The sequence below is a fragment of the Pseudorca crassidens genome, chromosome 16 (assembly GCF_039906515.1).
Source record: "Pseudorca crassidens isolate mPseCra1 chromosome 16, mPseCra1.hap1, whole genome shotgun sequence".
Classification (NCBI taxonomy): domain Eukaryota; kingdom Metazoa; phylum Chordata; class Mammalia; order Artiodactyla; family Delphinidae; genus Pseudorca; species Pseudorca crassidens.
Genome location: NC_090311.1, coordinates 45,749,645 through 45,777,305, shown reverse-complemented (window position 1 = coordinate 45,777,305; position 27,661 = coordinate 45,749,645). Strand labels below are relative to the sequence as shown.

Sequence of the window (27,661 nt, the reverse complement as noted above, 5' to 3'; positions counted from 1 at the left end):
TGTCGCAAAGCGGAAGTGCGAGATTCAGCGGGCGCCGGCGCCTGGAAGGTCAACTTGTGAAGGAGGTGGTGGTAACGCGGGTCTCCCCACTATTACAGAGGAAAAACGGCCGGGCACGCGATCTCGGCCTGAGGCGGCGGGGAGAAGTGGACGGGCGGTTTGCTGCGACACCATGGAGGGCGGCGGCGGAAGCGGCAACAAAACCACAGGGGGGTTGGCCGGCTTTTTCGGAGCCGGTGGAGCAGGCTACTCGCACGCGGATTTGGCCGGAGTCCCGCGTAAGTATCGGGCCTAGCTTGCGAACATTTCTGACTGGTTCTTGCGGCCACGCTACACATGCGATGTGCCCTGTTCCCTTTTTTTTTGCTGGCGGTCACAAGCTTCAGTAGCAGTGGTGGGGTTAGTGTGTCTGCGCGGCCGCTCTTTTAGCACTGAACGGGTGTTTGGAGCCATGGATTCCGAGAAGCTCTCTGTGTTTGACCTGGACCCAGGAGATGTTGCATGTTTTCTTTTATATTCAAGCTTCGTGTCTTAGCGTTCCTCCCACAAATTCCTTGTTTGTTGGGCTGTGTGCTTGGCCCTAAGTGCAGAAGAGCGCCCAGTTTTGCAAGTAAATGCATTCCACGTATCGAGCCCATACATAACTTTTTAGCACAAAGTCACATTCTAAACCACGAAGTAGCCGTCAAGGTAAGACACTCAATACTAATGCATACAGGAGAGAAAGAAATAACGTCTCGAGACAACTGGAGGAACTTGGAAGAGAACTTTTATAGGCATGAAGAAAGAAGCCGGTAAGAATTTTAGGAAAGGAAATTATTCAAGATCTAGGGTGCCGAAGCACGAATACCCTGCCTGTTCCCTCTCCTAAGTAGTGTGAATATGTATTCCAGATCTTTGGAACTTTCTAACTGTGGTATTCAACTGGATGAACAGAACTTGGAGTTAAAGATAGTGGGAAGTTGGTGAAGGATAAGCGCTTCATAAAACTGATTTCTCTTGAGAATCATTGTACTATTTCTTTAGGTCTCTTTTGCTCAAAAACAAAAACGCCCTTTAAAGTTCCTAGTGTCACCTGTGTCAGAACTGCATCTAGGACTTCCCTGGTCGGCAGTGGTTGAGAATCCGTCTGCCACAACTACTGAAGCCTGCGAGCCCGTGCTCCGCAACAAGAGAAGCCACCGCGATGAGAAGCCCGCATATCGCAACAAAGAGTAGCCCCCCTTTTCACAACTAGAGAAAGCTTGCGCGCAGCAACGAAGACCCAGAGCGTCCAAAAATAAATAATAGATAAATTTAGTTTAAAAAAAAACTGAATCTAGAACATAGTTTGTATGTAATAAGTTATAGGATATAATTGTATGTAGTTTGTATATTAGTCTGAGGAACTTTGAGTTTTGGAGCACAAAGGGCACTGCCTTAATGTGAAGAAGCATTGTTAGGTTAATTAAGATTTGAAGGTAAATTAAGAGATCAAGGGGTGAACACCATTCACTGAGTACTTGAGGTGGACTTTTCTGGGTGCAGGACTACAGTATTTAAATTTTAAAAGATGAGTGCTGTTTTCATGGAGCTTACATCCTGTTGAAGTGAGCCAAGTAACATGAGTAAAAAATATTTCAGTTAGTGATAAGTGTGTAAAGGCAATAAAAGGATCCTGAGATGGTGATGGGAGCCGAAGCCATTTTAGAATGGTCCAGGGGAAGCAACTCAGGGGTGTTGCCCTTTGAGCTGTGACCCGAAGACAGTACAAATGCCTGGGGGGAGGCAGGTGTTTGAGGATCAGCTGTTAGGTCATTGTATCTACAGAGCTATTGGTTTGGAGTTGGTTTGGTGGAAGATAATGAGATTAGAGGGGCAAGGAATGGCAGCTAAGGTAGTGTTGTGTAAGCCTTTTGTAAGGAGTTTGGATTTGGTTACAGGTGTAAATGGAAGCCATTAAGGCTGATTTCCCTTTCTTAAAAGAAAATCACTTTAATTGCCATTTAGAAAGTGAATTGGAGGGACTAGAGCAAGTAAGGAGTCCGGTTAGGTAGGAGATAGTTACTACAGTCTACGTGAGATTTAGTGGTTGGCCTAGGGTGGTAGCAATAAAGATGGTAAGTAACACAATTCAGGATAGATATTGGAAATAGAATTTATAGGACTTTGAATTGATGAAGACCAGAGTCCTGGGTAGTGGATAGGTTTGTGAACAATCAGCTGAGATACAAAAGGATCCAAAGATTAAATTTAAAATGTGAGAAAGTTCATTTTCCTTGATAGATTTTTCTATCTTCAAAGGTAGTAGAATTCAAGTCTGGCCCTATGAGAGTGCCCATTTCTTTTGCCCTGACCCCTTCCTTCTGGTGATGACCTAAGAATTCTCTACCCTGTAAATCAAATCTGTCAACAACTGTCAACACTAAGATCTGAAGGAATTGCCTTGGAATATTTATACACAACACATAACCTAAACGATGTTTTTCTCATAAAATTGATTGGTCTCTGGTCAGTTTTATTTTGCATTCTGTATAGTTGTCAAGCATTTTTGTAGTAAAGTAGAAAGAAATTAGCTTTTTATTGATCTGGGCTATGCTTCCTGCTACTTTGATTATTTGATCCACGTCACTGCCAATATCTTGTTGATATGCGATCCTGAGACACCAGTGCAAGATTGAGGGCCCCAGGAAGAGGCAACCCCTAAACTGCCAGACAGGAAGGATAAGACCAAGAAAGTGGTAGAGAAATACACATTCATTGAGCCTGTGCATCAAAATTGCAAAACACACAAAACAAGAGCAAAATTAATGCTAAATGAAATAACTTTTTAAAATTTTATTGCAATATAATGCTTTGTTTTCTCTCTAGTAACTGGTATGAACCCTCTGTCTCCTTATTTAAATGTGGATCCACGGTATCTCGTGCAGGTAAGATTAAGACTAGTCCTTTTATGATTTTACTAATTTGGTCCTTTATCTTACCATTTAAAAAAATATCCCCAAGTACCTCTGTTGACTTGATCTGTGATATGTGCATCTGGAGGCACCAAGTCTCTGGTCTTCATTCACCCTTTTTTCCCTCACAGACTCTGGGGATTTAGCTTGCATTTCTTCCTGATACTAGTTTTCTTTTTTTTTTTGCAATTTTTAATTTTTATTTATTTATTATTTATTTATGGCTGTGTTGGGTCTTCGTTTTTGTGCGAGGGCTTTCTCTAGTTGTGGCAAGTGGGGGCCACTCTTCATCGCGGTGCGCGGGCCTCTCACTATCGTGGCCTCTTCTTGTTGCGGAGCACAGGCTCCAGACGCGCAGGCTCAGTAATTGTGGCTCACGGGCCCAGTTGCTCCGCGGCACGTGGGATATTTCCAGACCAGGGCTCGAACCTGTGTCCCCTCCATTGGCAGGCAGATTCTCAACCACTGCGCCACCAGGGAAGCCCCCTGATACTAGTTGATTAAATGATTTTGGGGTTTGGTGGGTTTTTTCCATTTTTTAAAGTTGTGATAAAATACACTAACAAAATATACTATCTTTAACTGCACAGTTCAGTGGTATTTAATGCATTCCTAATATTGTAGCATCACCACCTACCAGCTCCATGCTTTTCATCTTGTAAAACTGAAACTCTACACCCATTAAGCAATAACTCCTTTCTCCACCCTCCCCCCAGCTCCTGGCAACCCTTCTGCTTTCTGTCTGATTTTTGAATACTCTTAAGTACCTCAAATAACTGGAGTCATACAGTATTTATTTTTCTGTGACTGGTTTAGTTCATTTAGCATAATGTCATCAAGGCTCATCTGTATTGTAGTGTGTGTCAGAATGTCCTTTTTAAAGCTGGATAATATTCCATTGAATAATATTCCATTTTGCTTATCCATTCATCTGTCCAATGGACACTTGGATTGCTTCCATGTTTTAGCTATCGTGAATAGTGCTGCTATGAACTTTGGTGTATAAATATCTCTTCTAGACTCTCATTTCAATTCTTTTGATTATATATCCAAAAGTAGAATTGCTGGATCATATGGTAATTGTATTTTTAATTTTTTGAGGAACTGCCATACTGTTTTCCATGGCAGCTGTACTATTTTACATTCCCACCAACAGTGCACAAGGGTTCCAGTTTCTTCACATTCTCACCAACACTTGTTATTATCTGGGGTTTTTTGGTAATAGCTATTCTAATGAGTGTGAAGTGGCAACTCATTATAGTTTTGATTCGCATTTCCCTAATGATTAGCCATGTTGAGCAACTTTTCATGTGCTTCTTGGCCATTTGTGTATTTTCTTTGGAAAAATGTCTATTCAAGTCCTTTGTCCAGTTTTGAATCAGTTCATTTGGTTTTTTGTTGTTGAATTTTAGGAGTTCTCTATAGATTCTAATTATTAACCCCTTATCAGATACATGATTTGCAGTTATTTTCTCCCATTCTGTGGGTTGCCTTTTTACTCTGTTGATGTTGTCTTTTGGTGCACAGAAGTTTTAAGTTTTCATGAAGGCCAGTATTTGTATTTTTTCTTTTGTTGCCTTTGCCTTTGGTGTCATATCCAAGAAATCATTGCCAAATCCATTGTCGCAAAGCTTTTCCCCTGTGTTTTCTTCTAAGAGTTTTATAGTTTTACGTCTTACGTTTACGTCTTTGATCCATTTTGAGTTAATTTTTGTATATGGTGTTAGGTAAAGGTCCAGCTTCACTCTTTTTCATGTGTATATCCAGTTTTCACAGTACTGTTTGCTGAAAAGACTGTCTTTTCCCCTTGGAATGGTCTTGGCATTCTTGCCAGAAATCGTTTGACCATATGTACAAGGGTTTATTTCTGGGCTCTCTCTTCCATTTCATTGGTCTACATGCCAGTACCACACTGTTTTGATTATTGTAGCTTTGGTAAGTTTTGAAATTCGCAAGTGTGAGTCCTCCAGAATTGTTCTTTTTCAAGATTGTTTTGGCTATTTGGGGTTTGTTGAAATTCCATATGAATTTTGAGATGGGTTCTTCTATTTCTGCAAAAATGTCAATTCCTATTTTGATAGGAATTGTATTGAATCTGTAGATTGTTTTGGGTAATACTGACATCATAACAGTATTAAGTCTCTGATCCATGAATATGGGAAATGTTTTCATTTCTTTATGTCTTTTTAAGTTACTTCCAGCAAGTTTTGTAGTTTTCTTGTAAAAAACTTTTACCTCCCTGGTTAAATTAATTCCTAAGTATTTTATTCTTTTTGATTCTATTGTAAGTGGAATTGTTTTCATCATTTCCTTTTCAGATTGTTCGTTGTTTGTAGACGTGCATCTGATTTTTTGCATTGACTTTGTATCCTGCTACTCTGCTGAATTCACTTATTAGTTGTAACAGGGTTTTTTTTGGTGCAGTCTTTAGGATTTTCTACATATAAGATTATCTGTGAAAAAAGAAAATTTTACTTCTTTCTAGTTTGGATGCCTTTTATTTCTTGCCTAATTGCTCCAACTAGAACGTCTAATACTGTGTTGAATAGAAGTGGCAAAAAAAAACGGGCATCCTTTGCCTTGTTCCTGATCTTAGAGGAAAAGCTTTCAGTCTTTCATCTTTGGGTATGGTAATTGCTTTGGATTTTTCATATATGGCTTTTATTATGTTGAGGTAGTTTCCTTCTGTTCCTAGTTTGTTGAGTGTTTTTTATCAGTGAAAGTATGTTGGATTTTGTCATACTATTTCTGCATCAATTGAGGTGATCATGTGGGGTTTTTTCCTTTCATTCTGTTAATATGATCTGTTACATTGATCAGTTTTCATTTGTTGGAACATCCTGCATCCCAGGAATAAATCCCACTTGGTCATGATGTATGACCCTTTTAATATGCTGTGGGATTTGGTTTCCTAGAATTTTGTTGAAGATTTTGCATCAGTGATCATAAGGGGTATTGGTCTGTAGTTTTCTTTTCTTGTAGTGTCTTTGCCTGGCTTCAGTATGATAATGCTGGCCTCATACAAAGAGTTATGAAGTGTTCCAAGTATTCCCTGCACTTCAGTTTTTGGAAAAGTTTGAGAAGAATTGGTGTTAGTCCTTTTTTTTTTTTTTGGCTGCGCTGCTACACAGCTTTTGGGATCTCAGTTCCCTGACTAGGGATTGAACCGGGCCATGGCAGTGAATGCCCAGAATTCTAAGCACTGGGCCACCAGGGAACCCCCAGATTGGTGTTAGTTCTTTCAGGCTCAGTGGCCATGGCTCATGGGCCCAGCCACTCCGCGGCATGTGGGATCTTCCCGGACCGAGGCACGAACCCGTGACCCCTGCATCAGCAGGCAGACTCTCAACCACTGCGCCACCAGGGAAGCCCGGTGTTAGTTCTTTAAATGTTTGGTAAAATTTACCAGTGAAGCCATCAGATCCAGGGCTTTTGGTCTTTTGGGCTTTTTCTTTGTTGTGAGTTTTTTTATAAGTGATTTCGTCTCCTTACTGTATGGGTCTCTTCTGATTTTCTGTTTCTTGGTGAGTTTTGTGTTTCTAGGAATTTGTACATTTCATCAAGGGCATCCAGTTTGTTGGCATACAGTTGTTAATAACATTTTCTTATAATCCTTTTTAATTCTGTAGAATCAGTAGTGATGTCCTCACTTTCATTTCTGATTCTAGTAATTTATTTCATTTATCCCTGCTCGAATCTTTAATATGTCCTTTCTTCTGCTAGCTTTGGGTTTAGTTTCTTCTTTTTCTAGTTCCTTAAGTTGTAAAGTTAGATTTTTGATTTGAGATCTTTCTTATTTTTTAATGTGGGCATTTATAGCTATAAATGTCCCCCTTAGCACCACTTTCACTGAGTTTCACAAGTTTTGGTATGTTGTGTTTCTTTTTTGCTCATCTCTTAAGTATTTTCTAATTTCCCTTGTGATTACTTCCTTGATCCATGGATTGTTTAAGGAGGTGTTTTTTTTAATTTCCACGAATTTGTGAATTTTCCAGTTTTACTTCTGTTATTGATTTCTAACTCATCCCATTGTGGTTGGAAAAGGTGCTTCGTATGGTGTCTTTTAAAATCTATTGAGACTTAACTTGTGGTTAACATATGGTCTATCCTAAAAAATGACTTATGTGCACTTGAGAAAAATGTGTACATTGTTGGGTACAGTGTTTTGCATATGTCTGTTAGATCTAGTTGACTTAATGTGTTAACTCCTCTATTTCCTTATTTTCTGTCTGGTTATAACAGTTACTATTCATTATTGAGAGTGGAATTTTGAAATCACCAACTGTTACTGTAGAACTTTCTATTCTTCCCTTTAATTCCATCACTTTTGCCTAATATATTTTGATGGTCTGTTATTAGTTAAGTAAATGTTTATAATTGTTATATTTTCTTGCTATGTTGATACTTTTATTGATATAATGTCCTTCTTTGTCTCTTGTAACCTTTTTTGCTGTAAAGTCTATATTTTCTGATGTTAGTATAGCCACCCTGCTCTTTTTTGGTTATTATTTGTGTGGAATATCTTTTTCCATACTTTCACTTTCAGTCTTTTTGTGTCTTTGGCTGTAAAGTGAATCTGTTGTAGACAGCATATAAATGGATCATGTTTTTTAGTCCATTGTGCTAATATCTGTCTTTTGGCCTAGAGAGTTGAATCCATTTATATTTAAAGTGTTTACTGATAAGGAGAGATTTCTGGCATTTTGCTATTCATTTTCTATAAGCTTTTAGCTTTTTTGTCCCTCCCTTCCTGCATTAATATCTTCTTTTGTGTTTATTTGATTTTTTTGTAGGAAATTGTTTAAATTCCTTTCTTATAACCTTTTTTTTAAAATGTATTCTAAAGTTATAACACTAATTTGAATTTATACCAGTTTAACTTCAGTAACATACAAAAATGCTGCTCCTTTACCAGCTGTCCCTGCCCCTCTCAATTGTTGATGTCACAAAATTATATCTTTATACATCATGTGGTCAAAAACATAATCTAATAATTCTTCTAAATGCTTTAAACTTTATGTAGAAAACAAACGTGGAGTCAAAAGCGTAAGTTACAGTAATACTTTTATAATTGTCCATGTATTTGCCTTTATTGATATCTTTATCCCTTTATAAGACTTTGAGTTACTGTCTATTGTCCTTTCATTTTACTTTGTAGGAGTCCCTTGATCATATCTTGCATGGCAGGTCTAGTGGTCATGAACTCTCTCAGCTTTTGTTTATCTGGGAATTTCTTAATACCTCCTTCACTTTGAAGAACAGTTTTGCTGAATATGGGGTTCTTGGTGGACAGTTTTTTCTTCTAGCACTTTAAATATATCAGCGCACTGTCTAGTGGCCTCCAAAGTTTCTCTTGAGAAATCGGCTGTTAATCTTATTGAGGATCCTTGTATGTGATAAGTTGCTTCTCTTGCTGCTTTCAAGATTCTCTCTTTGTCTTTAGCTTTCGAAAGTTTGATTTTAACATGTTTCAGTATGGGTGTCTTTGAATGTATCTTACTTGGTGTTTATTGAGCTTCTTGAATGTTCATATGCATCTCTTTTATCAAATTTGGGAAGTTTTCAGCCATTGTTTCTTCAAACATTCTCTTTCTCTCCTTCTGTAACTCATGGTCTGTATGTTAGTCTGCTTTGTGGTATCCCACAGATCCCTTAGGCTCTGTTCACTTCTGTTCAATCATTTTTTCTCCATTTCCTAAGACTGAATAATTTCTATTCTGTATTCAAGTTCAGTGATTCTTTCTTCTGCCCGTTCGAATCTGCCTTTGAATCCCTTTAGTGAATTTTCCAGCTATTGTTCTTTCAGCTTCAGAATTTCTTTTTGGTTTCTTTCTACGTTTTCTATTTCTTTGTTTCCATTTTGTTCATACATTGTTTTGACTTTCTCCACATTTCCTTTAGTTCTTTGAGCATCTTTATGACACTTTAAAGTCTTTGCCTAGTAGACCTATTATCAGGTGTTTTTTAGGGACATTTCTGTTGATTTATTTTTTTTCCTTTGAATGGACCATGCTTTCCTATTTCTTTGTATGCCTTGTGATTTTTTGTTATTGAAAACTGGACGTTTGACTCTAATAATGTGGTTAACTCTGGAAATCAGATTCTCCCCCCTTCCCCAAGGTTTGCTTTTATTTGGTTATTGGTTTTTATTATTATTACTATTATTACAGTCTCCCTGTGTGCCAAGGACCAGCCTGAAATGTAAACTTAAGCTCTTCTCAGTTCTTTTCTGAGCGTAAACTTTTTCCTGGGTGTGTGTTGTCACTTTCTAATTTTTCCTTTTTATGCAATTACTTTTGAATGTTCTAGTCTTTAATGTCTAGTTCACAAACGGGGAAGCAGCAAGGAGACCAGCTCCCAGCTCTTCTTTAAAGCCCCTGGAATAAGTGGGGGTGGTGAGGGTACAACAACAATGGCTGCCTGCTTCTTTGTACACACTTCTGTGATCAGAAGGAGCAGTGATCAGAGCACAAATTAAAGATTTATATCTAAAAGCAACAAGTAGGGCTTCCCTGGTGGTGCAGTGGTTGAGAATCCACCTGCCAATACAGGGGGTATGGGTTCAAGCCCTGGTCCAGGAAGATCCTACCTGCCGCAGTGCAACCAAGCCCGTGCGCCACTGCTGCTGAGCTTGCACTCCAGTGCCTGCGAGCCACAACTCTGAAGCCCATGCACCTAGAGCCTGTGCTCCACAACAAGAGAAGCCACCGTAGTGAGAAGCCCGCGCACTGCAGTGAAGAGTAGACCCCACTCACAACAACTAGAGAAAGCCTGCACGCAGCAACGCAGCAACGAAGACCCAATGCAGCCAATAAATAAATAAAATTTTTAAAAAATACATAAATAAAAGCAACAAGTAATTAACTTTAAAAGCACCCCAATAAAAAATATTGGAGTGAGTAGTTACAAAGTTATAAGAGGTCATTAATACTAAGTTAAGTGTAAATGAAAGTGTAAAGTGGGAATCTTTTTACTGAAATCTTGAACCAAATCTACATTTGGGGAAAAAAATACCACCTGAGTTTATTTAATTAGATCAGATTATTATTATTCAAAAGCCTATGAAAATAAGAGTGGTCTCATGAATACAAACATTTGAAATTAGGGGGTTATACATTTTAAGGTTTATATTAGCCTCGGGTTTTGGTTGGTTGTTTTTGTGGGTTTTGTTTTTTCAGTTTGGAGAAGTTGCTGATTCAACACAGATAAAGTTGCAAATAGTAGGTTTTTTTTAAAGCTCAGTTTACAACATCAGGCTTCGAAGAGTAGTTGTTGGATATCTCAGGAATGCAAGGTTGACTCACTAGCTGAAGAATGAGTCGGTGATGACATGCACTTGTATCAATACTTACTGTTAATCATGACCATCTTTTTTTATATGAAGGATAATTATTTACCTCATCATATTAAATATACCATTCCTAAAAACCTCAAACAGGAAGCACAATTTAAAACTAAGTCATTAATTGAAAAGTCAGGAAACACCCAGAATTTACAGATCTATGTATAATAAATATAGTTAGACACTGAAGTTTTTAGAGTTTGCTTCTCATTGCCCAACAGACCATTTCTGTGTGATGAGAGTACGTGGGCTTGTTTATTGTACAGTTTTTGGTAAGAACGTGTGCACAAGCCAGAAGTCAAAAATCAGTACAGAGGTACAGTTTTCCTAATCAGGAATGCATTTACCAAAGGTCAGTATTTGCCAAAGGGATGTTTACTTGTTAGTGTTTTTTTTTTTTTTTTTTTTTGGTTAGTGTTTTTTGCTAAGGGTGTGTGCTATCCTTCAGGGGCTCATTTTAACCATTTTTGTATGGAAAGCTTGGCAAAAATGTATTTGTTCATCATAAAAAAGTGGATTGTACTGCGAAATCAATCCTATTGTGCTCTTACAGTAGCACTTCTCAACCTAGGATTCTTGGCTGACCTTCAGGGGGTTCATACCAAATTTTGTGTATGCATTTACTAGAAGGTGGATCTAGTAAGCTTTCTAAGATTATCAAAGGAATATATCCCCTTTAAACAACTAGTTAAGGAGGTGATTTTTGCCCTTGCGTAAGTGATCCAAACTGTTGTACTTTTATAGTTTCTGCTCATTTTTTATGATCATTGGTCTTACGTATAGTAAAATGGTTCTGGATAAATAGTAGCTACAGAGTGAAAGTTATTTTCTCCTTCCAGACTGGTATTCTGTTATCTCTCATAGCATTCAGTTTACCTTTCTCTAGAGATGGCCTTCCTAAACTTTCAAATTTATCATGAAGGCAAATTTCCTATAATCTATCAAACTTACATTAAGATGTAAAGTTCTGGGCAAGAATCTCTCCTAAGAACTAATGAGTATAACTATATATGTTGTATATTTCATTTAATTTTGATTTACATGTTCCTTTTGTTGCAGAAAGTTTTACTTTTGTTTGACTAAGTATAGTTGAGTTTTAGTTAATATACGGATTTACATTATGTGAAAAACTCCTTTGAAAAATTAAACACTTTGCCAAGTACTGTGTCTTAAGGGGAGCTCAACTTGGTTTTCATTGTTATCCCTGTAGGATACAGATGAGTTTATTTTACCAACTGGAGCTAATAAAACCCGGGGCAGATTTGAACTGGCCTTCTTTACCATTGGAGGATGTTGTATGACAGGTTGGTATTTATATATGTTTTTTTAAGTATCCTCAATCCAAGTAGTCAGAGGTGCTTAAAAGCAAGGGCAATTAAAATATCACCTTCAGGGTTGTTTTTCTGAAAATCATTATTTACAGTTTTCTTATTGTTAAATAAAAATGAAAAAGAATGAGAAATATAGTTGTTCTTTAATATATAGCTGATTATTTGAATGAATTGTTACTATGATTTGCCAGGGGCTGCGTTTGGGGCAATGAATGGTCTACGGCTAGGACTGAAGGAAACCCAGAACATGGCCTGGTCCAAACCAAGAAATGTACAGTAAGTCTCATGTAATGACGTAGTGATGTTTGAATATTAATCTCTACTTTGTTGGCTTGATGAGCACAACCTTGAGATTACGGTTGTTTAGAGTATTGGTATACTTTTTGGTCAGTTTTTTTTTTTTTTTTTTCCGGTGTTTTGTTTTGTTTTTCCCTTATTCAAAATAAAAGGAATTTAGGAATTAAGTCCTGGGTCTAAGCTTTTAGAAGGAGTGATTTTTGAGTCAGTGTCCCTCCGTCAGCTGGTGCTATCCTAACCTAACTTCTCAGCTACACCTGTTCCATTTTGCAGCCCTATATAACATGCTTTTCAAATTGTTGAATTACTAGTACATTATTTGGATAGTTCAGGGATGTGCATAAGCGTAGGACATGATAAGTGAAGAAATAAGCACATAAGAGTAATTGCTAACTCTGCCGACATTTGACTTGAGCTTCTCATTGACTTCACTCTCCTTTTCTTAAGTGCAAAGGTGCAGAAAATTTAAATGAAATCCCTGGAACTTAGAGGTGGTTCCAAAAGGAGTAAGACAGTGTTCTCTTAGGAAACTGAAGTTTGCAAAGAAGGGAAAGTGCAATTAAGGTCAGAAAGTGTATATAACATGTATCTTCACCCTGATTAAGGAATAAACATGAGAAGTTCCTGTTACTGTTCCCTAAATAATATATTGTTTCGTTTTGCATGTTTTTATGCTTCATATGAGTGGAATCACACAGTATGTGTTCTTCAGTGGCTTGTGGTTTTTATTTTAGGACCCTTTAAGCTCCATTTTCCTTATATGTTTCTTAGCCAGCAGATGGCAGCAGTGTGTTAGAATTGGACCTTGGGAAACCTGAAGGCCTGTCAAGTTTTTCATATTCCTACTACTGTATGGATCACTGCCCTTGCTTTACAAGCTCAGATCCTTGAATATTTTTGTATTTATATTCTTAATATTCGTTCTTTACTCCAATTTTTTTTTACTTTTTGTATTATGGATAATTTTGAATCTATACAAAAGTAGACAAAGTAGTACAGTGAACATCTATGAACTATAACCCAAGCTCAACAACCATCAACCAGCACCAGGACCAGTTATGTCCCACCTCCTTCTTCCCTTCCATATTATGTTGAAACAAATCCCCAGCATCATATTACTGAACACCAATTTGAAAGTGGAAGGTCTCTTAGAAAAGATAACCTTTGTTTCTTAAAACCATCATAGTTACTAATTTTGGGGGAGAGTCAAATTGGTTTGCATTTCTGAAGTCAGATTTTTAAAATCTTACATACCATTTTTTAGTATAATCATTCTGATCTTTCAAATAGAGAGACAACATTTTAAAAATGGAAAGGTAATTGGGTTTCAGGCCAGACAAATCTATGTAGTTTCAAAGCCCAGTTTCATTGCTTACTGTTTTGGGATCTTGGGTAAGTTTCCTTACTTTCTGCCTTTAATCTATTGAGAGATGGTTAAAGTGGGAAGTAGGTAAGGGCCCAGTTAAGTGGTGTTGCCCGATCACATTCCAAAGGACTTTGGCAATTTGCAGTGCCACCAGCAATACAGTAATGAAAATTAATAGTTTTAGATGCTTGTTATAAATGAAAAACAATTAAGTGCTAAACTTAATATATTAGTAAATATGTACCATAATTAGATTAATTAAATGTGTAACATAATATTTGTAATCATTACTAATTTTTTAAATAATCCTTTAAAAGTAATACAGATTTTTGTTATTACTGAGCATTAATTTAAATGAGTGCTTTAATTAAATGAGTTCTTTTACTGTTTGTTGTTGTAATTCTATAATCTCCAGCAGTAGTCAGCTGTCGGGACAGAACCATTCCTGTGACAGTGTTACACTGCTGGGAGAGCAGTGTTCTGTCTTCTTCCTCCAGTTGCCTCCGTCACTGTTCTGGTGACGTCTGGCACTGGATGAGGGCAGCGCTGTGCTTCCTTGAGAGTGTGCTAAGCATTCACTTTGGCTGCTTAGTTCTAGTCTGGGAGCAGACACAGAGTGCACTTTCTTCATGTATTCTAGTTAGATGACTTTTTCCTTTTAGTATTTGTCTTTAAGTTTGCTTTATATTCCATGATATTCCACACTTTGATTCTACTTAACATTCTGAGTATACATACTACCCCACACACATAAGAAACTTAATTATAAGCTAGTTTGTCTGTTATGTCATTTTTTTTTCACATAGATCAGTTTCTGTAAACTTTATAAAATACATTCCCGGATATCATTCAAACCTTTTATATATTTAATAGTTTTACACATTTAATAATCAGAATTTACTTGTTGCCCAGAAATGTTGGAGTTTTTAATCTAATCTTCATTTATATTTACATATAAATATAAATATTTATATAAAGTAAAAGCTATCCTAATTGAATTCTGAGGAGGTGTTAAGTTTTAAAATTAAGAAAACTTTGTATATTGCGTTTATACATTTAAAATTGCTATTATTATGGTTTTTCTAAATACTAAAGGAATACTGGTTCTAAATACAGATTCTTTCTCTTTCTGCCCTGGTAGGATCTTGAATATGGTGACCAGGCAAGGGGCACTTTGGGCTAATACTCTAGGTTCTCTGGGTAAGTAGATATCTCACTTTTTAATAAATTATTATTACTGCAAAGAAAGAATGTACATGTATTATGAACAATTTGATCAACTAAAATCCTGGTCCTGGGATGTTAAAAATTATGTTTAAATCCACTCTGGTGAGTAGTATAGATACTACTTAGGAGAAGACCATAAACTGTATAACAAAAGAATCCCAGCTGCTAATACCATTGTGAAATACATTCATTTCTAAATGCTTTAAGCATTGCATACTCTCCTGTCTCAGCAAGACACCAAATAAAATCATGTTTTAACTAAATGAAATTAAAATAATTTAGGTTCAAGGCAAATGGTTTTGTTTGTTAGGAGAGGTTCAAGTTCCTGTAGTAAGATATGGTAGATTAATCCAGCTGTCCTGGTAAGTTTTCCTAATAGAGCATTCATCATTCTCTTTACCTAATTAGATTTCCCAGACTTAATTGCCAGAATTGTAATAGGGCCTTTGTAGACATTGAAAACATTTGCAGTTCTAAGGAAGGGATAATTTAGTAGTACTTAGGACCAAATGCTTTCATACTGTAATGTTTATGAATGATTGACTCTTTTGATTACTCATGACTTATAATAAGCCTACTTATGGCACTTATGCCCTAATCCAAAGTTTACTTTATTTGAAAGTCTGAAAATCTTTTACTTGTGTCAGATTAAGTAAGAGAAAATGTAGGCATCTTGTTAAAAAAATAGGAAAAGCCTCTGTGTAACAGAGTGTGATCCTAGCCTTGTCATAGGCTTTGGAAGCAGTACATTTTCACACTGTAATAGTAAATGTCTGCTTCCATATGCTGCCCATGACCCCAGTGCCCTTCCCAAGCACAGTCACCCTCCTTTGTACCTGTGTGCCCAGAGTAATCAGTCGTGCTGGTCTCCCTAGGACTTTCTCAGTTGTAGCACTTCCTGTTCCAGGAAACCCTCAATTCTGGGCAGACTGGGGTGGCCAGTCACCCTGTATGTTTCCCTTGTAATGTGACCGGTCACAATGTTCTGCTCAAGTTTAGTTTCAGTTAAATAAATTGAAACGGGAAGAAGAGCCCTTATAGAAGTATAAAAATATCACAGCAGAGGAGTTGTAAGGCTGAGTTTGGTATAATTTTGAGGGGTCAAATGTGGCTATAATTTTGAGAAAGGGTAAGGAGAAGGGTTAATGCATTCATGGCTAATCAGTCTTTACAGGCATAAGAGAATGGTAGTTTGGGGGAAGATCTTGTTAAAACTAAATAGTGCTAGTGTTAGGGGTTTTACATGTGCAGGAACCAGATCTCATGTTTCTGGAAGTTATATTTTTCTTAGAATAGAAATGCATGTGTTTTGTTTTTGTTTCTAAACCCAAAGTACAGCTGTTATGAATCAAATGGAAGTGAAAATTAAAGATATTCTTCCTGGGACTCCCCAGTAGTACTTCCCATAAATAGCTAATAAATTTCTTCTGAATCTCTCCAAACATTTTCTTTGCATATCCAGAGTCATACACACATGTGCCTGCTTTACATATTAGTGAATAGAGCTCTTCCTGCGTTTTAAGTGAGTACATAGTATTCCATTATGTAGAAAGTCTCTTTCTGGATCAGTCCCCTCTTGAAGGTCACTTTATTTGTTGCTAGGCCTTTTTTATTACAAATAGTGTTCCAGTGATCATTGTTTATATGTCTGTGAATACTTATAATATGTCTGTAGAATACATTTATCTAAATATAATTGTCACACTGACTTTCAGTTTACTTTTTTATTACTGATCAGTTCCATTTCCCCTATAGCTTTGCTCTATAGTGCATTTGGTGTCATCATTGAAAAAACACGAGGTGCAGAAGATGACCTCAACACAGTAGCAGCTGGAACCATGACAGGCATGTTGTATAAATGTACAGGTAGGTACTATTAAATAGTGAAGCTGTCTCTTAATACAGTTGAAGTATGCTTTTTATCCATACTGTAGTTTCAAAGGAAACGTTATACTTTTTTTTTTGTAGTATAATGTTCTCTGCCATCTTGTGGTTTGGGATTTTGGTTTTTATTTTTTGTAAAATACACATAACATAAAATTGACCATCCGAACCATTTAAGTGTACAGTTCAGTAATGTTAAGTATGTTTACATTGTTGTGCAGCTAATCTCCAGAACTTTTCTTGATCTTGCAAAACTGAGACCCTGTACCCGTTAAACAACAACTCTGCATTTCCCCCTTCTACAGCCCCTGGCAACCACCATTCTACTTTCTATCTCTCTGAATTTGACTACTTTAGGTACCTCACGTAAGTGGAATCATGTAGTATTTTTCTTTTTGTGACTGGCTTATTTCATTTAGCATAATGTCCTCAAGGTTTATCCATGTTGTAGCATATGTTAGAATTTCCTTCCTTTTTAAGGCTGAATAATACCCCATTGTACGTATGTCCCACGTTTTGTTTATTCATTCATCTGTCAATGGATACTTGTGTTTCTTCCACTTTGGCTACTGTGCATAATGCTGTTATGAACATGGGTGGACTAAATACCATTCAGTTTTGGGGAAAAAAAAAAATCAAAACCCTGAGAGTTGAGTCAAAATTAACTGGATGAAGATCAAATTCTCCTCTAAGATGGAAAAGAAATTAACATTCACTGAGTTATGATTACACTCTCAGCAATAATCAGTTAATATAACTTGTTTCATTTAAAACTTTGTGAAGTGATAATCATCACACCCCAATTTTATAGATGAGCACGGTATTAAGATGATCTTTCTGAAAAGATCATATAACTAGCGACAGCCCCAGATTTTTCTCACATTTCTGTTTTAAATTGCCTAAACTACATATGTTCTATACTCAAGCCTCTGAAAACTACTTTTATTTGTTTGATTGCTTTATTATGCTTTTAGACACTTGATTAACTGAGTAATTTCGTTTTTATGTAATTCCTCTATCACAAATATCAAGTAGCATTTTGGCCTCATTTTTACTGAAAAGAAATGAGAGAAGTCTCAACAGAATTGTAAAATCCAAAATTTCCTGATATAACTGAGAGTAAGAGGCTTTTTTAATTTTGAAAATGGATCACATTGGGAATTTTCTTCTTAAGAGCTCGCAATACTTTCTGCATGTGCTTACGCACATCAACAGAGCTCCCAGGTAGAGTAAGACAGTAAATACCTTTTATGTCCATGAAAGTGTTACCTTGGCATAGAAGAACCTTGTTAAAAACCTAAAAATACTTCCACATTGAAAATCTTTGGGATCAGACAAAGGAATTGAAAACCCTAATTGGCACCACAAGGGTGGCACTCAGCCATCAAGAGTTTAGTTGGCCCAAACTATGTTTATTAAAAATCAAATTAAAATTTAAAAAACAGGAGATTTCACACAAAAGTCTGGAAATTTTAGCTTCTTTTGAACAAATGGAAGACACTAAGCTCACGTTATGTGTGGTGGCAGATGGCTGGAGCTGAGGTTGGGGAGCAGCTACCCCAGTGGATGGCACTGAAGCTCCAGCTCAGTTCCCACCAATCCCCGTTTTCTTGCTCAAGGTAAGCCATTACGGCATTTCTTGTGTTGAGGGCAGTCCTGAGTATAAAAATGTACTGAATTACCATCTCATTTAAGACATATTACACGTATTTTAAAGATAAAAAGGGAAAGGCTGAATACTTGGTATCATCCAGAAAAGGAGAGCCTAGCTTTCTGTGTCCAGAACTTCCTTGCGGGAGTAGCATTTATAACACCACCTGGGACACCTCCAACATCAAATATGGAAGAGTAGGCTCTTGACTCAGAAGAAAAAGGGCAAAAAAGAATATTCATTAATTCTATGTCAGGTGACAAGTAGATTTCAGTTTCCACCGCAGTTGGGGAACGTAGACGAGGTAAATAGTCTGCTGACCCAGAATTCCAACATTGGTTTGTAGTTCCTGGCTGAACAATTTAACTCAGCGCATCAAAATTGCTCTAAAAGAGGCAAATCAGTGTCTTATTGATTTCTGGTTTACACTCTACTTAAGACAGAGCACAGAATTATGAGTTTTGTGTGGCAGGAATATTTGTAAAACTTCTAGATTCAAGGATTTGGAAAAGAGTTTAGGCACTCTTTAGTGTAGAATCAGCATAAACCATTGAGGAAAGAAGTTTACATTTAGAGAATGGTTGATTCCTGTTGACCTAAAATCTTTCCAATCCCCAGTTTACTCTTCTAGAATAGGAATTTTTTTCTTTTTTTTTTTAAAGGAAGGGGTTTAGAATGAAAGCAATATGATTCAATTTAGGTATGGAAGCTACTTTTGTAGAAAGAAAAACCATGAGGGAAAATACATGAGAAGGTGGGTAGTTGTCAGACCAAAAAGAGGCTAAAGGAATAATTCTGATGGTGTGGTTTTACTTCAGATCTAATGCTTTATTTAATGAACTCTGTAAATATTTTTCAGAGGATGTGAAATGTCATTATTAGGTTTCCTATGCCATGTGAAAATCTAATGACCAGTATTTTACCAGAATGAGAACAGCTGTAGTTTTGCTATTATGTGTAAGTTTAGGAATGTTGAAGAGACCTGATCACTTATCTTCAGGAAACAAGACCTCAGAAACCAAAAAATATGGGTGCCCCTTTCCCCCTCGCAGAAAATTCCTTACCTGTTAATCCTGTGCCTTCCATGAGAAAGTCACCTTATAAAAGCAAGCTAAGTAAAAGTAAGAAGATAAACAAATACAGTTCTTCAAATTAAGCAATTATCAGGGTTATTGTTAAAATGTACTACTTCTCAATGAATGCCAGGCCTTCAAAATTAAACTTCATATGCCACAAACAGCCTCTTGATGACTTCTTTATTTCTATTACTGGCATCAACATTCTTCCAAAGAGCTAACTGCCATAATGTATAAAACATGTTCAACAAATCACTTAAACCAACAACCCAGTAAAAAGTGGAGTAAGGATATGACAAAGCCCTTCAGGAGGAAAGGCAAATGACCAATGAACAATTGAAGTTTGCTCACAAGCAACCAGGGAAAAGCAAAATAAAACATTAAGGTAATATTTTTCACAACGTGGCTTTTAAAAAGTGATGGTAGACGATGCTTACTGGCAAAGGTAAGCAAGTACTTTGAAGAGCAATTTGGCATTAGTTATTACTATTTTAAATATGTAGATCCTTTGCTTAAGTCATCTAATTTTCAGCAATTTATCCCACAGCACACAAAGGCATACATGGAAAACTGTATGTACCAAGGTGTTTTAAGACACCCTTCAAGGAAAAGGTGATATCTGACCAAAGATGGATAGATGAGGGAGCGTGAGGTGGATGTCTGGAGGGAGCAATTTAGGTAACAGCAAGAACAAAAGCCCTGAAGTGGGAGTTAAAAGGCAATGGGAGGGCTTCCGTGGTGGTGCAGTGGTTGAAAGTCCGTCTGCCGATGCAGGGGACACGGGTTCGTGCCCCGGTCCGGGAAAATCCCACAGGCCGCGGAGCGGCTGGGCCCGTGAGCCATGGCCGCTGAGCCTACGCGTCCGGAGCCTGTGCTCTGCAACGGCAGAGGCCACAACAGTAAGAGGCCCACTTACAGCAAAAAAAAAAGGCAATGGGAGAGTAGTAGAATCTGGAGTGATAAAAGTGGGAAGGGACCAAAGCATATAGATGATAGAACTTCATAGGCCAGTGTAAAGACTTGGCTTACCTGGACTTTAATTCTTACCATCTAAGTACTAGAGCATTTCCATTTACTTACAAGCCTGAAATTGTTTATTGTAACTTCCAGAGAGTTAAACTTTCACCCTTCTCCTGAGTACAGAGTTTACACCAGGAGATGTTAAGTCAGGGTTTCTAAATCCTCTAAAATTTCCATAAGGTTCTCAAAGGGGTCTGGGACACTCCCTACCACCTGCAGAAAAACAGCCACCGAAAGACTAGTCCTAAAAGGACACTGTAACGTGGGGGCTCAAAAACAGCTGGGATATTTTAGTGAGTTTTGTCCTGCATGGAAGCGCTGGCATTGCAAGGAAGGACTGGATGGGGCAGTGGTACGGGAGCCCAGGAAAGCCCAGAAGTGCAGTTCAAAGTCCCACCTATTGCTTCCACTCTGTTACAAAACCAAGAAAGAAAAAACAAGAAGCAGGAAGCAGGCCTAATCACCTTTGATTTCTGCCTTTCTTACTCTGTCCCCTCATTCCATCAGTTATGAAGTTTACCACACCCATCACCTGAGTTGAGGCCCTTATCACAAGCCCTGAACTTCTCTAACAGTATTTTCCATTGACCATTTTGACATTAGACTTCTACCTCCAGTCTCTTACCTACTTACTATTTCTAGCTTAATCTTCCTCAAGGAAGGTTCTAATTCTAATACTCCCTACCCAGGAGCCTGTGATGATGACACACTTCCTATCTTAATTCAAACTTCTCACCCTAGCCTTCCATGTTCTATTCTTAACCTATCTTCCCAGCCTTTTCTCCCACAGCTTTCTCATGCATGTCGTATGATCAAACATAAATTTGAAATCCAGTCCATCCTTAAGGCCCAGCTCAATTGTTAGTACCCCTTTCAAGAAATTTCCCTGATAATCTCCGGAGGCAATTTGGTATGCTGAAGAAAACTGGGCTTTGGAGTCAGACTGAGTTTGACTAGCACTGGATCCCTAAATAAATGTGTAAATAGGAGAGTAACTTGTCTGAATTTGAGTTTGTCTATAAAACAAGGGTGACTGTTGCCTTCAGAGAGTTGTAAATGAGATAACAGTAAACCTTTCTGCCATAAGCATATTTTGTACAATTCTTACGAGACTTGACACAGTTTTCCTAGTAGGAGGTCAATAGACAATATCTAGGATTGAAATATCAAGAAATAGCAAGATAAAGATGTTCTTTAGAAACATGCAGGTAAAAAGCGAAGAATTAAAGTAGTTGCTTTTGGGAACTGGGAATTAGGGTAAGAACGATGAGGACCCCAGACTGTTGTGCATCACTAAAATCTTTTGGTACTATCTTGACTTCTAAAATTATCTATATGGACTACTTTGATAAAAATAAAAATTAAAGTGAGCAAAGATATATCAACATAATAAAAATTAAATTAGGCATTAGATTGGGAAGGGGAGGAGGGAATTGTTGTTTAATGGGCACAGAGTTTTTGTTTTGTAAGATGAAAAAAGGTCTCTGGAGATGGATGATGGTAGCCCAACGCCAATGTACTTAATGCTACTGAGCTGTACACTTAATAATGGTAAATTTTATGTGTATTTTATCACAGTTTTAAAGAATGGTTTTAACAAAAAAATTTAAGTAGTACGAACATTTGTTGAATGGAATTTGTAGCCATCTCTGTATGTAAGGCTGTTTGTCTAAAGCAAGGGCCACAGACTCCTGCTGGCCAGATACCTGTCTCTTCACTGAATGTATTTTACATTTTTAAACAGTTAACATTTTTAATGGTTATATAAGTACCTACGTAGCCTTTGCACTCTCAAAGCCTAAAATATTTACTTTCTGGTCGTTTCAAGAAAAATGTGCTGACCCTTGTGCTAAAATAATTTTCAGTTCAGTGTGTCAGCTCTGCCAGTGATCAGCTCTATACCCCATAAACCAGGCGTTTAAATATTCTGGGCCTCATTTTCCCAGGTTTAGAAGAGGTGATATTGGCCCTTTCTGGAAGAGTTGTATAAGTATCCAAAAGATAGAAGATAAAACTGTGACACACAAGTCTCATGTTTGTTCTGCTTTATAGAGATTAACCATTGGCCTCATTTGGTTACTCTGTGTTCAAAGCAAGTTTATTTGCTAATCGACTTCCTGTGTTTAGTTGGGCAAAAGTTGTTTTATTACAGAAAGCCTAAAGCCAAGGCTGTCAAACTTTTAACAGATCAACCAGCTGGAAAACCCTGAAATTAATGGAAAGAATTAAAACTAAAACGTAATAAAAGGCTACCCTTGAGTCAGGGTTACTGTGATTATTAGTAAATCAAGCACTTAACGTATGTTTGGTGTCTTCTTACTAGAAACAACTTTTTTCTAGTCTTCAGAGAAGTAACATAATTGATTTGAACTAAGTTTGTTTCATTTTGGTCAGAAAGTAGGCGGCTTTCTAGGGGATAAGTTTTTCTTAAAGGATACAGTGTGCCATTTATGTGTCCAAAATCTTAAATCCTTATAGTTCCCAATTTCATTATTACCCCTAGTACCTATATCCAGGGAGGCTTGCTATCTGATAGATGAGTAGTGTGAAGATCCTTCTAAAATGGCCAAGTAGAAACCATGTTCCTAGGACACTCAAAGCAAAAGGCCAACTGAAAGTAAGAGCTTGCAGCCAATTCCAAACCAGTGGGCAGACTTCAGAGTCCTGTGGACTTGTAATCGGCCAAAGGTCCAGGGGAGTTAGTCTGAAGTTGAATGTATGGTCCCAGGAAATGGTGTCTGCGAAATTATTGTGCTTTCAATTACCTCCCCTATATCATTTTTCTAATTTTTCAACCACACTGAATACAGTTGCAAATTCAACTGTCATGCGTAGTCTGTGTGGCAAGATACAAAGAGATGATGTAGACTTCTAGGAGATATCTCCCATTTACTTTAATTTTTTTATGTTTCTGATCCTCCTTCCCACATATTTGACAGCTGTTTACAGATGATGCCTGCAGTTTCTATTTGGGTCTGTTTAAGAGAGATAATTAGGGCACTTCATAGTTGAAGCTTAAACAGGTCAGCTATCTTAAGTCTTCAGGCTAGAGAGCCTCCTAGAGGGAGTGGCCCTTTATCATCTGAAGCCATCTGGCAAAACTTTCATTGCAGAAAGGGTTGGTCTGAAGCATTCTAACTCAGCAGTGTCATGAATTGCACGGAATTTACTGGCTTGTAGCTAAAGGGCCTATAATAAGGTATAACCACTGGACCTTTGCCTTCCTAACATGTGACTTGGAACAAATACTCCATAGGTACAATATAGGCTACACCTGAAGTCTGTGATTCCTACTTATTTGTGAAACTGTAAGAGAACATCAAATATTTCTTAAAAGCTTCTTTGGGTACCCCCATTCCTCTTATTAGACTTGGGGACTATTTTCAGATAACTGAGTGAAACATTTTTGTTTCTGCATTTCAAATGAAATATCTATTCCTAATCTTTTTCCACATGAAAAATTCTTTTGTTGTTAAGCAGAAACAGTTCAAAGTCTAATCCTTGAATGTTTTTCAACTAGTATGATGATAAGTGCCTCACTGCTCCTTAGTTGAGATTTTCTGACACATCAGGGTAGGAATAAGCAACAGGGGAGTTGGTGCTTCATCAGCATCTAACTCAAAGCTTGATTATAGCCATCACCCACCATTCTGTCTTGAGTCTTCAAAGTTAATATTTAGAGGACCTGTGCAGAGTCCAAAGGCTGTTAATACTTTTTCAAAGAGGGTGTCACTGTTTACATACAGCCTTAAATCAGTTGACAGTGTCAGTTAAGTTTTTATTATTAATTTGGTTGCACCAGGTCTTCATTGCAGCAGGCAGGCTCCTTAGTTACGGCCAGCGGGCTGCTCCTTAGTTATGGCTCACCGGCTTCTTAGTTGCAGTATGCATGTGGGATCTAGTACCTTGACCAGGGATCGAACCCGGGCCCCCTGTATTGGGAGCTTGGAGTCTTAACCACTGTGCTACCAGGGAAGTCCCAAGTTCTAAATTATATGACTAGCAGGGAATTAATTACTGATCTGGCTGTGACTTCAATGATAAGCATAAGATTTTGTCCAGAAGTGTTCTAGGATCAAGTCAGATTGAGAAAAGTCAAGAAATTATGCTGATGATCTTAGATACAAATTGTGAAATTAAAAGTGGAAAAAAACGTTGTGAATATGAAGGTATAGCTTATGTATTAAACAACTGATTTAGGGAATCTCTCTCTCCTGAAGTTCAGTCTTGGTTTCTTTTATTACTTTTACAGCTTATTCTCCTGTTTGGGATGGAATCTGCATAAACATGAACAGTGTGTCTCAGCTTTAGGAAACTCTTAGTTAACCCTGTGATGCTAGGACAGTATGCAATACAAGGCTGTTACTTTCTTGTTTTTCCTCTGCAGGTGGTCTTCGAGGGGTGGCACGAGGCGGCCTGGCAGGACTAACCCTTACGGGCCTCTACGCGCTATATAATAACTGGGAGCACATGAGAGGCTCCTTGCTCCAACAGTCTCTCTGAAGATTACTAGCTGGTGAACGGAGGACACTTTAGTAGTCATCCAGATGAATTTATAAGTCAGTCTGGAGTCATTTACTCTTTTACCTGCAACTAGTTTGAAAAAGGAGATTTCCAGTTTGCTGTGATGAAGATCATGGATGGTTGACCAGGACTGGCACTCCTTCCAGCCATTAATGAGTTGAAGCCAAAACCCTTTGGTGGCTGAGTAATGTGGCTCTCTTCTCCTTTAAAGAAGATCTTGCACCTGTTTTTTCTCGTACCCCCTGAACTGGAAAACCACTTACTCCCAGAATTCAGGTCATGCTTGTCAATACTGTATCACCACATTTATTCATTTAATAATCCAAGACTGTAATACTGCCCTGTATCCCAATAAAGGGTAAAAACAGAACCAAAGTCATAACTCCAACATAAAACATAGTGGGTGTCTCCGAAGTTACTCTTGGCATTTGTTTATGCCCCACTAGGCTAAAACATGTTTTCATGTTTGTGTTGAAATGAAGGGCTACTGGCAGCATTAGCAACTAGGTTAAACTTTTTCTCCAATAGAGTTGACACTACCCAACCTCAAGATATTTCAGATTAACCATTATACCATTAGTGTACTGTGCTAGAACAATCTGTGCAACAATCGTGATTCTGTACGCGTTAACTCATCTTACTGGGGATAATTCGAAAAAGATGATATAGACACAAGCTGTAAGTTTTTAGGAAGCCTTGGGAAAGCAAGCTAAAGAAAATAAGGACAAGTTATTTAATTTCTGAGTTAGTCTTCTCATCTTTGAAATGAAGTTAAATAAGATTGCACTGCACGATATACATAAGAAATACTAAACAACTGGTGGCTGTTGTGATTGATTAGAGAAAGTAAAGTAGGGCCTTTCTGAAAGCATCTAGTTAGAAGGAATTTGGCAGAAAAGCACTGAACTTCAGCTGAAGTCCTCTAGTTTAAAAAAAAAAGAAAAAGCAGTTTAATATCTTACCTGCAACAGCAGATTAAAAATTAAAAGTAGATATGAAGAGTGTGCAAGAAAGACAATGGAAGTTAGTAATAACCTATTTGCTAATTCAAAAATCATAAAATACACTGATAAATTTAAGTGAATATAAAAACACTGTTTTTATGTTCAAGTGTTTCTCAACTGTACTCCTAACCAAAGGATATCACATTCATATAATTTTGTGACAAGGTGTTTTACAAATCACAGGACAACTATATGGCTGTTATGCTTTTAATGGAGGGAGGCACAAAATCCATCAATGCAAAAGAATGTTTTACACTCATTAGCACAGTGATTGTTAATTTAGGGATACACAATGTGTTAAACCTCAAAAACTACAAGGTTTCCTGCAACCTAAGATAATGGAAAGGCTCCTTAAGTTTTTACCCACCACCTTTAGTTTTAAAGTTCTAAATGGTATTGGAGAACTAAAAAATAATAGGCTCGTTTCAGCTGTGGTTCAAGAATTCTAATGAAGTTGGCAATGACACTGGGAATGTGAAGTTTCCCCAAAAGGGCTTTCTAGATGACCACATCACAAACTTTAAAAGTATTTCCAATAACACATAGGCAAGTTGAGTGGCTTAATAGTGTAAAAGCCTGGAAAGCAGCTAAGATGTCTCATCTTACAGAATTTTAAAACATGGTATAAATACCATTTCTTTCCTACAGAGAAACTTTTTAAAGCATGGACATAACTTTAGGGATGCTAAGGAAACATCAATACTTTTCATAAAGCTTCAATAAACACCCCAAGGCACAGTGTTCAAAACGGCCTATTCACTAAAATGTCACTGCATTATAAGCTATAGGTATGCTATGCTTGCAGTGAGAGGACATTTAATTTATGCCTAGTTAAAAGCACCAGGTGTCCAGTTCAGCTTACATTTACACAGGATGCACCAGTAACACTTAGGATAGTGAATAGTTCAAGTACTACATTTCCAGCATGTCTTGCCTTTTGCTTTTTGATTAGTCAGCACTGGGGCTCTTCTGCCTGTAGTTCTTCAGAATACTTTGAAAGAGGCTAGGATTACCCTGAATATAGTCTTCAAGCAATATGGAGCCCTTCTGAAAGAGCTGTCTAGATACTTCAATAATAACGTTTAGAGAAGGGAATAAAGATAAAACTTGAAATAGTTGAGTTTGTTTCAAAAAAAGAAAAATAATGTAGAATCTGGCATGTAAGCTAAAATGTTTTGTAATTAATGTCAAAAATTGCCAAGATTGTTAATACTGTTTTGGTAAGAAAAAAACCACTATATTGGCAAGGTTAATTATTTGTGTGAAATAATATTGTACATTAATTAAACAGAAGAATTCACCGTTAATGGAAGAAAACCCACAAGAAGGGGAAGCATCCAAAGGCAATCAAGAGGTTAGGTTAAAAAAAAAAAAAAAAAGTAAGTTTACTAGTTTCAGAATACATTAACACACCTTGATTATAAAACTATTTCATTTTTAAAACTACAGTGCTTTAATGTACTTCTAATAACAACCCAAACTAAGGAGCCGTGGAGGCTTATGAAAAAGACCTACCCACTATGATGCTGTGTTTCTAGTGTAGGGGTGAATTAATACTTCTGTAAGAAGGAACTGAATCACCTCAACATCAACAAACAGCCTTTTTCTTTTACACAGTAACTCATAATTTGATTATTTCTCTTCACTAGTTCAAAATTAGGCAGAAAAGGAACTACATCAGACCCAGAAACTCAATGATTTGGCAAGCCGCAGTTACTCAGCTCATGGATTTGTGCTAATCTGCAGAAAATTTGCTTGACTCCAGTACTCCATTCCTTCACATCTGTAAAGAAAAGCCCATAGATAAAAAGTCACTTCACTGCAGGATAAAAAGCAAGTTTCCCACCCTGAAGCTCTCACTTCTCAATAAGCTACTAGAATCCACACAGGCTCCAAAAATTCCCCCAACAGCTACATCATCTTGAAAGGTCACTTTCAAGTATGTCCTCGTTACTTCATGGAGCAAGTTCAAGTGAAATACATGAAATTTTTATGATCTTTTC

At 37.4% G+C, this 27,661-nt stretch overlaps 2 protein-coding genes and 1 non-coding gene across 8 annotated transcripts in view; 2 read left to right on the top strand and 1 right to left on the bottom strand.

Moving 5' to 3' along the window:
* Window positions 1-23: 23 nt before the first annotated feature.
* On the top strand, window positions 24-25,029 carry LOC137209076 (mitochondrial import inner membrane translocase subunit Tim23). Its single transcript, XM_067710236.1, has 7 exons — window positions 24-278; window positions 2,851-2,909; window positions 11,489-11,582; window positions 11,801-11,885; window positions 14,414-14,472; window positions 16,255-16,365; window positions 24,518-25,029. Exons 1-7 carry the CDS (start codon window positions 173-175, stop codon window positions 24,631-24,633), a joined length of 630 nt encoding a protein of 209 aa, XP_067566337.1. The 5' UTR covers window positions 24-172; the 3' UTR covers window positions 24,634-25,029.
* On the top strand, window positions 13,683-13,886 carry LOC137209548 (small nucleolar RNA SNORA74). The gene has a single exon (XR_010936094.1). It is a non-coding gene; the product is annotated as a small nucleolar RNA SNORA74 (small nucleolar RNA).
* Window positions 25,030-25,851: 822 nt separating the features above from the next.
* The window catches only part of NCOA4 (nuclear receptor coactivator 4), a 60,252-nt gene continuing 58,442 nt past the window's right edge, over window positions 25,852-27,661 (bottom strand). For all 6 annotated transcript variants that reach the window (XM_067710234.1, XM_067710232.1, XM_067710233.1 and 3 more), the window contains one exon: window positions 25,852-27,441. In XM_067710234.1, coding sequence (XP_067566335.1) covers window positions 27,436-27,441 — 6 coding nt within the window. In that variant the 3' untranslated portion in view covers window positions 25,852-27,435. The remainder of the gene's footprint in view (window positions 27,442-27,661) is intronic.

Excerpts from the sequence above, each read along its gene's own strand:
- LOC137209076 (XM_067710236.1), top strand. The coding sequence starts at position 173 with ATGGAGGGCGGCGGCGGAAGCGGCAACAAAACCACAGGGGGGTTGGCC. Across the intron at positions 11,886-14,413 it reads TCCAAACCAAGAAATGTACA|GATCTTGAATATGGTGACCA; the intron begins GTAAGTCTCATG and ends CTGCCCTGGTAG. Across the intron at positions 16,366-24,517 it reads CATGTTGTATAAATGTACAG|GTGGTCTTCGAGGGGTGGCA; the intron begins GTAGGTACTATT and ends TTTCCTCTGCAG.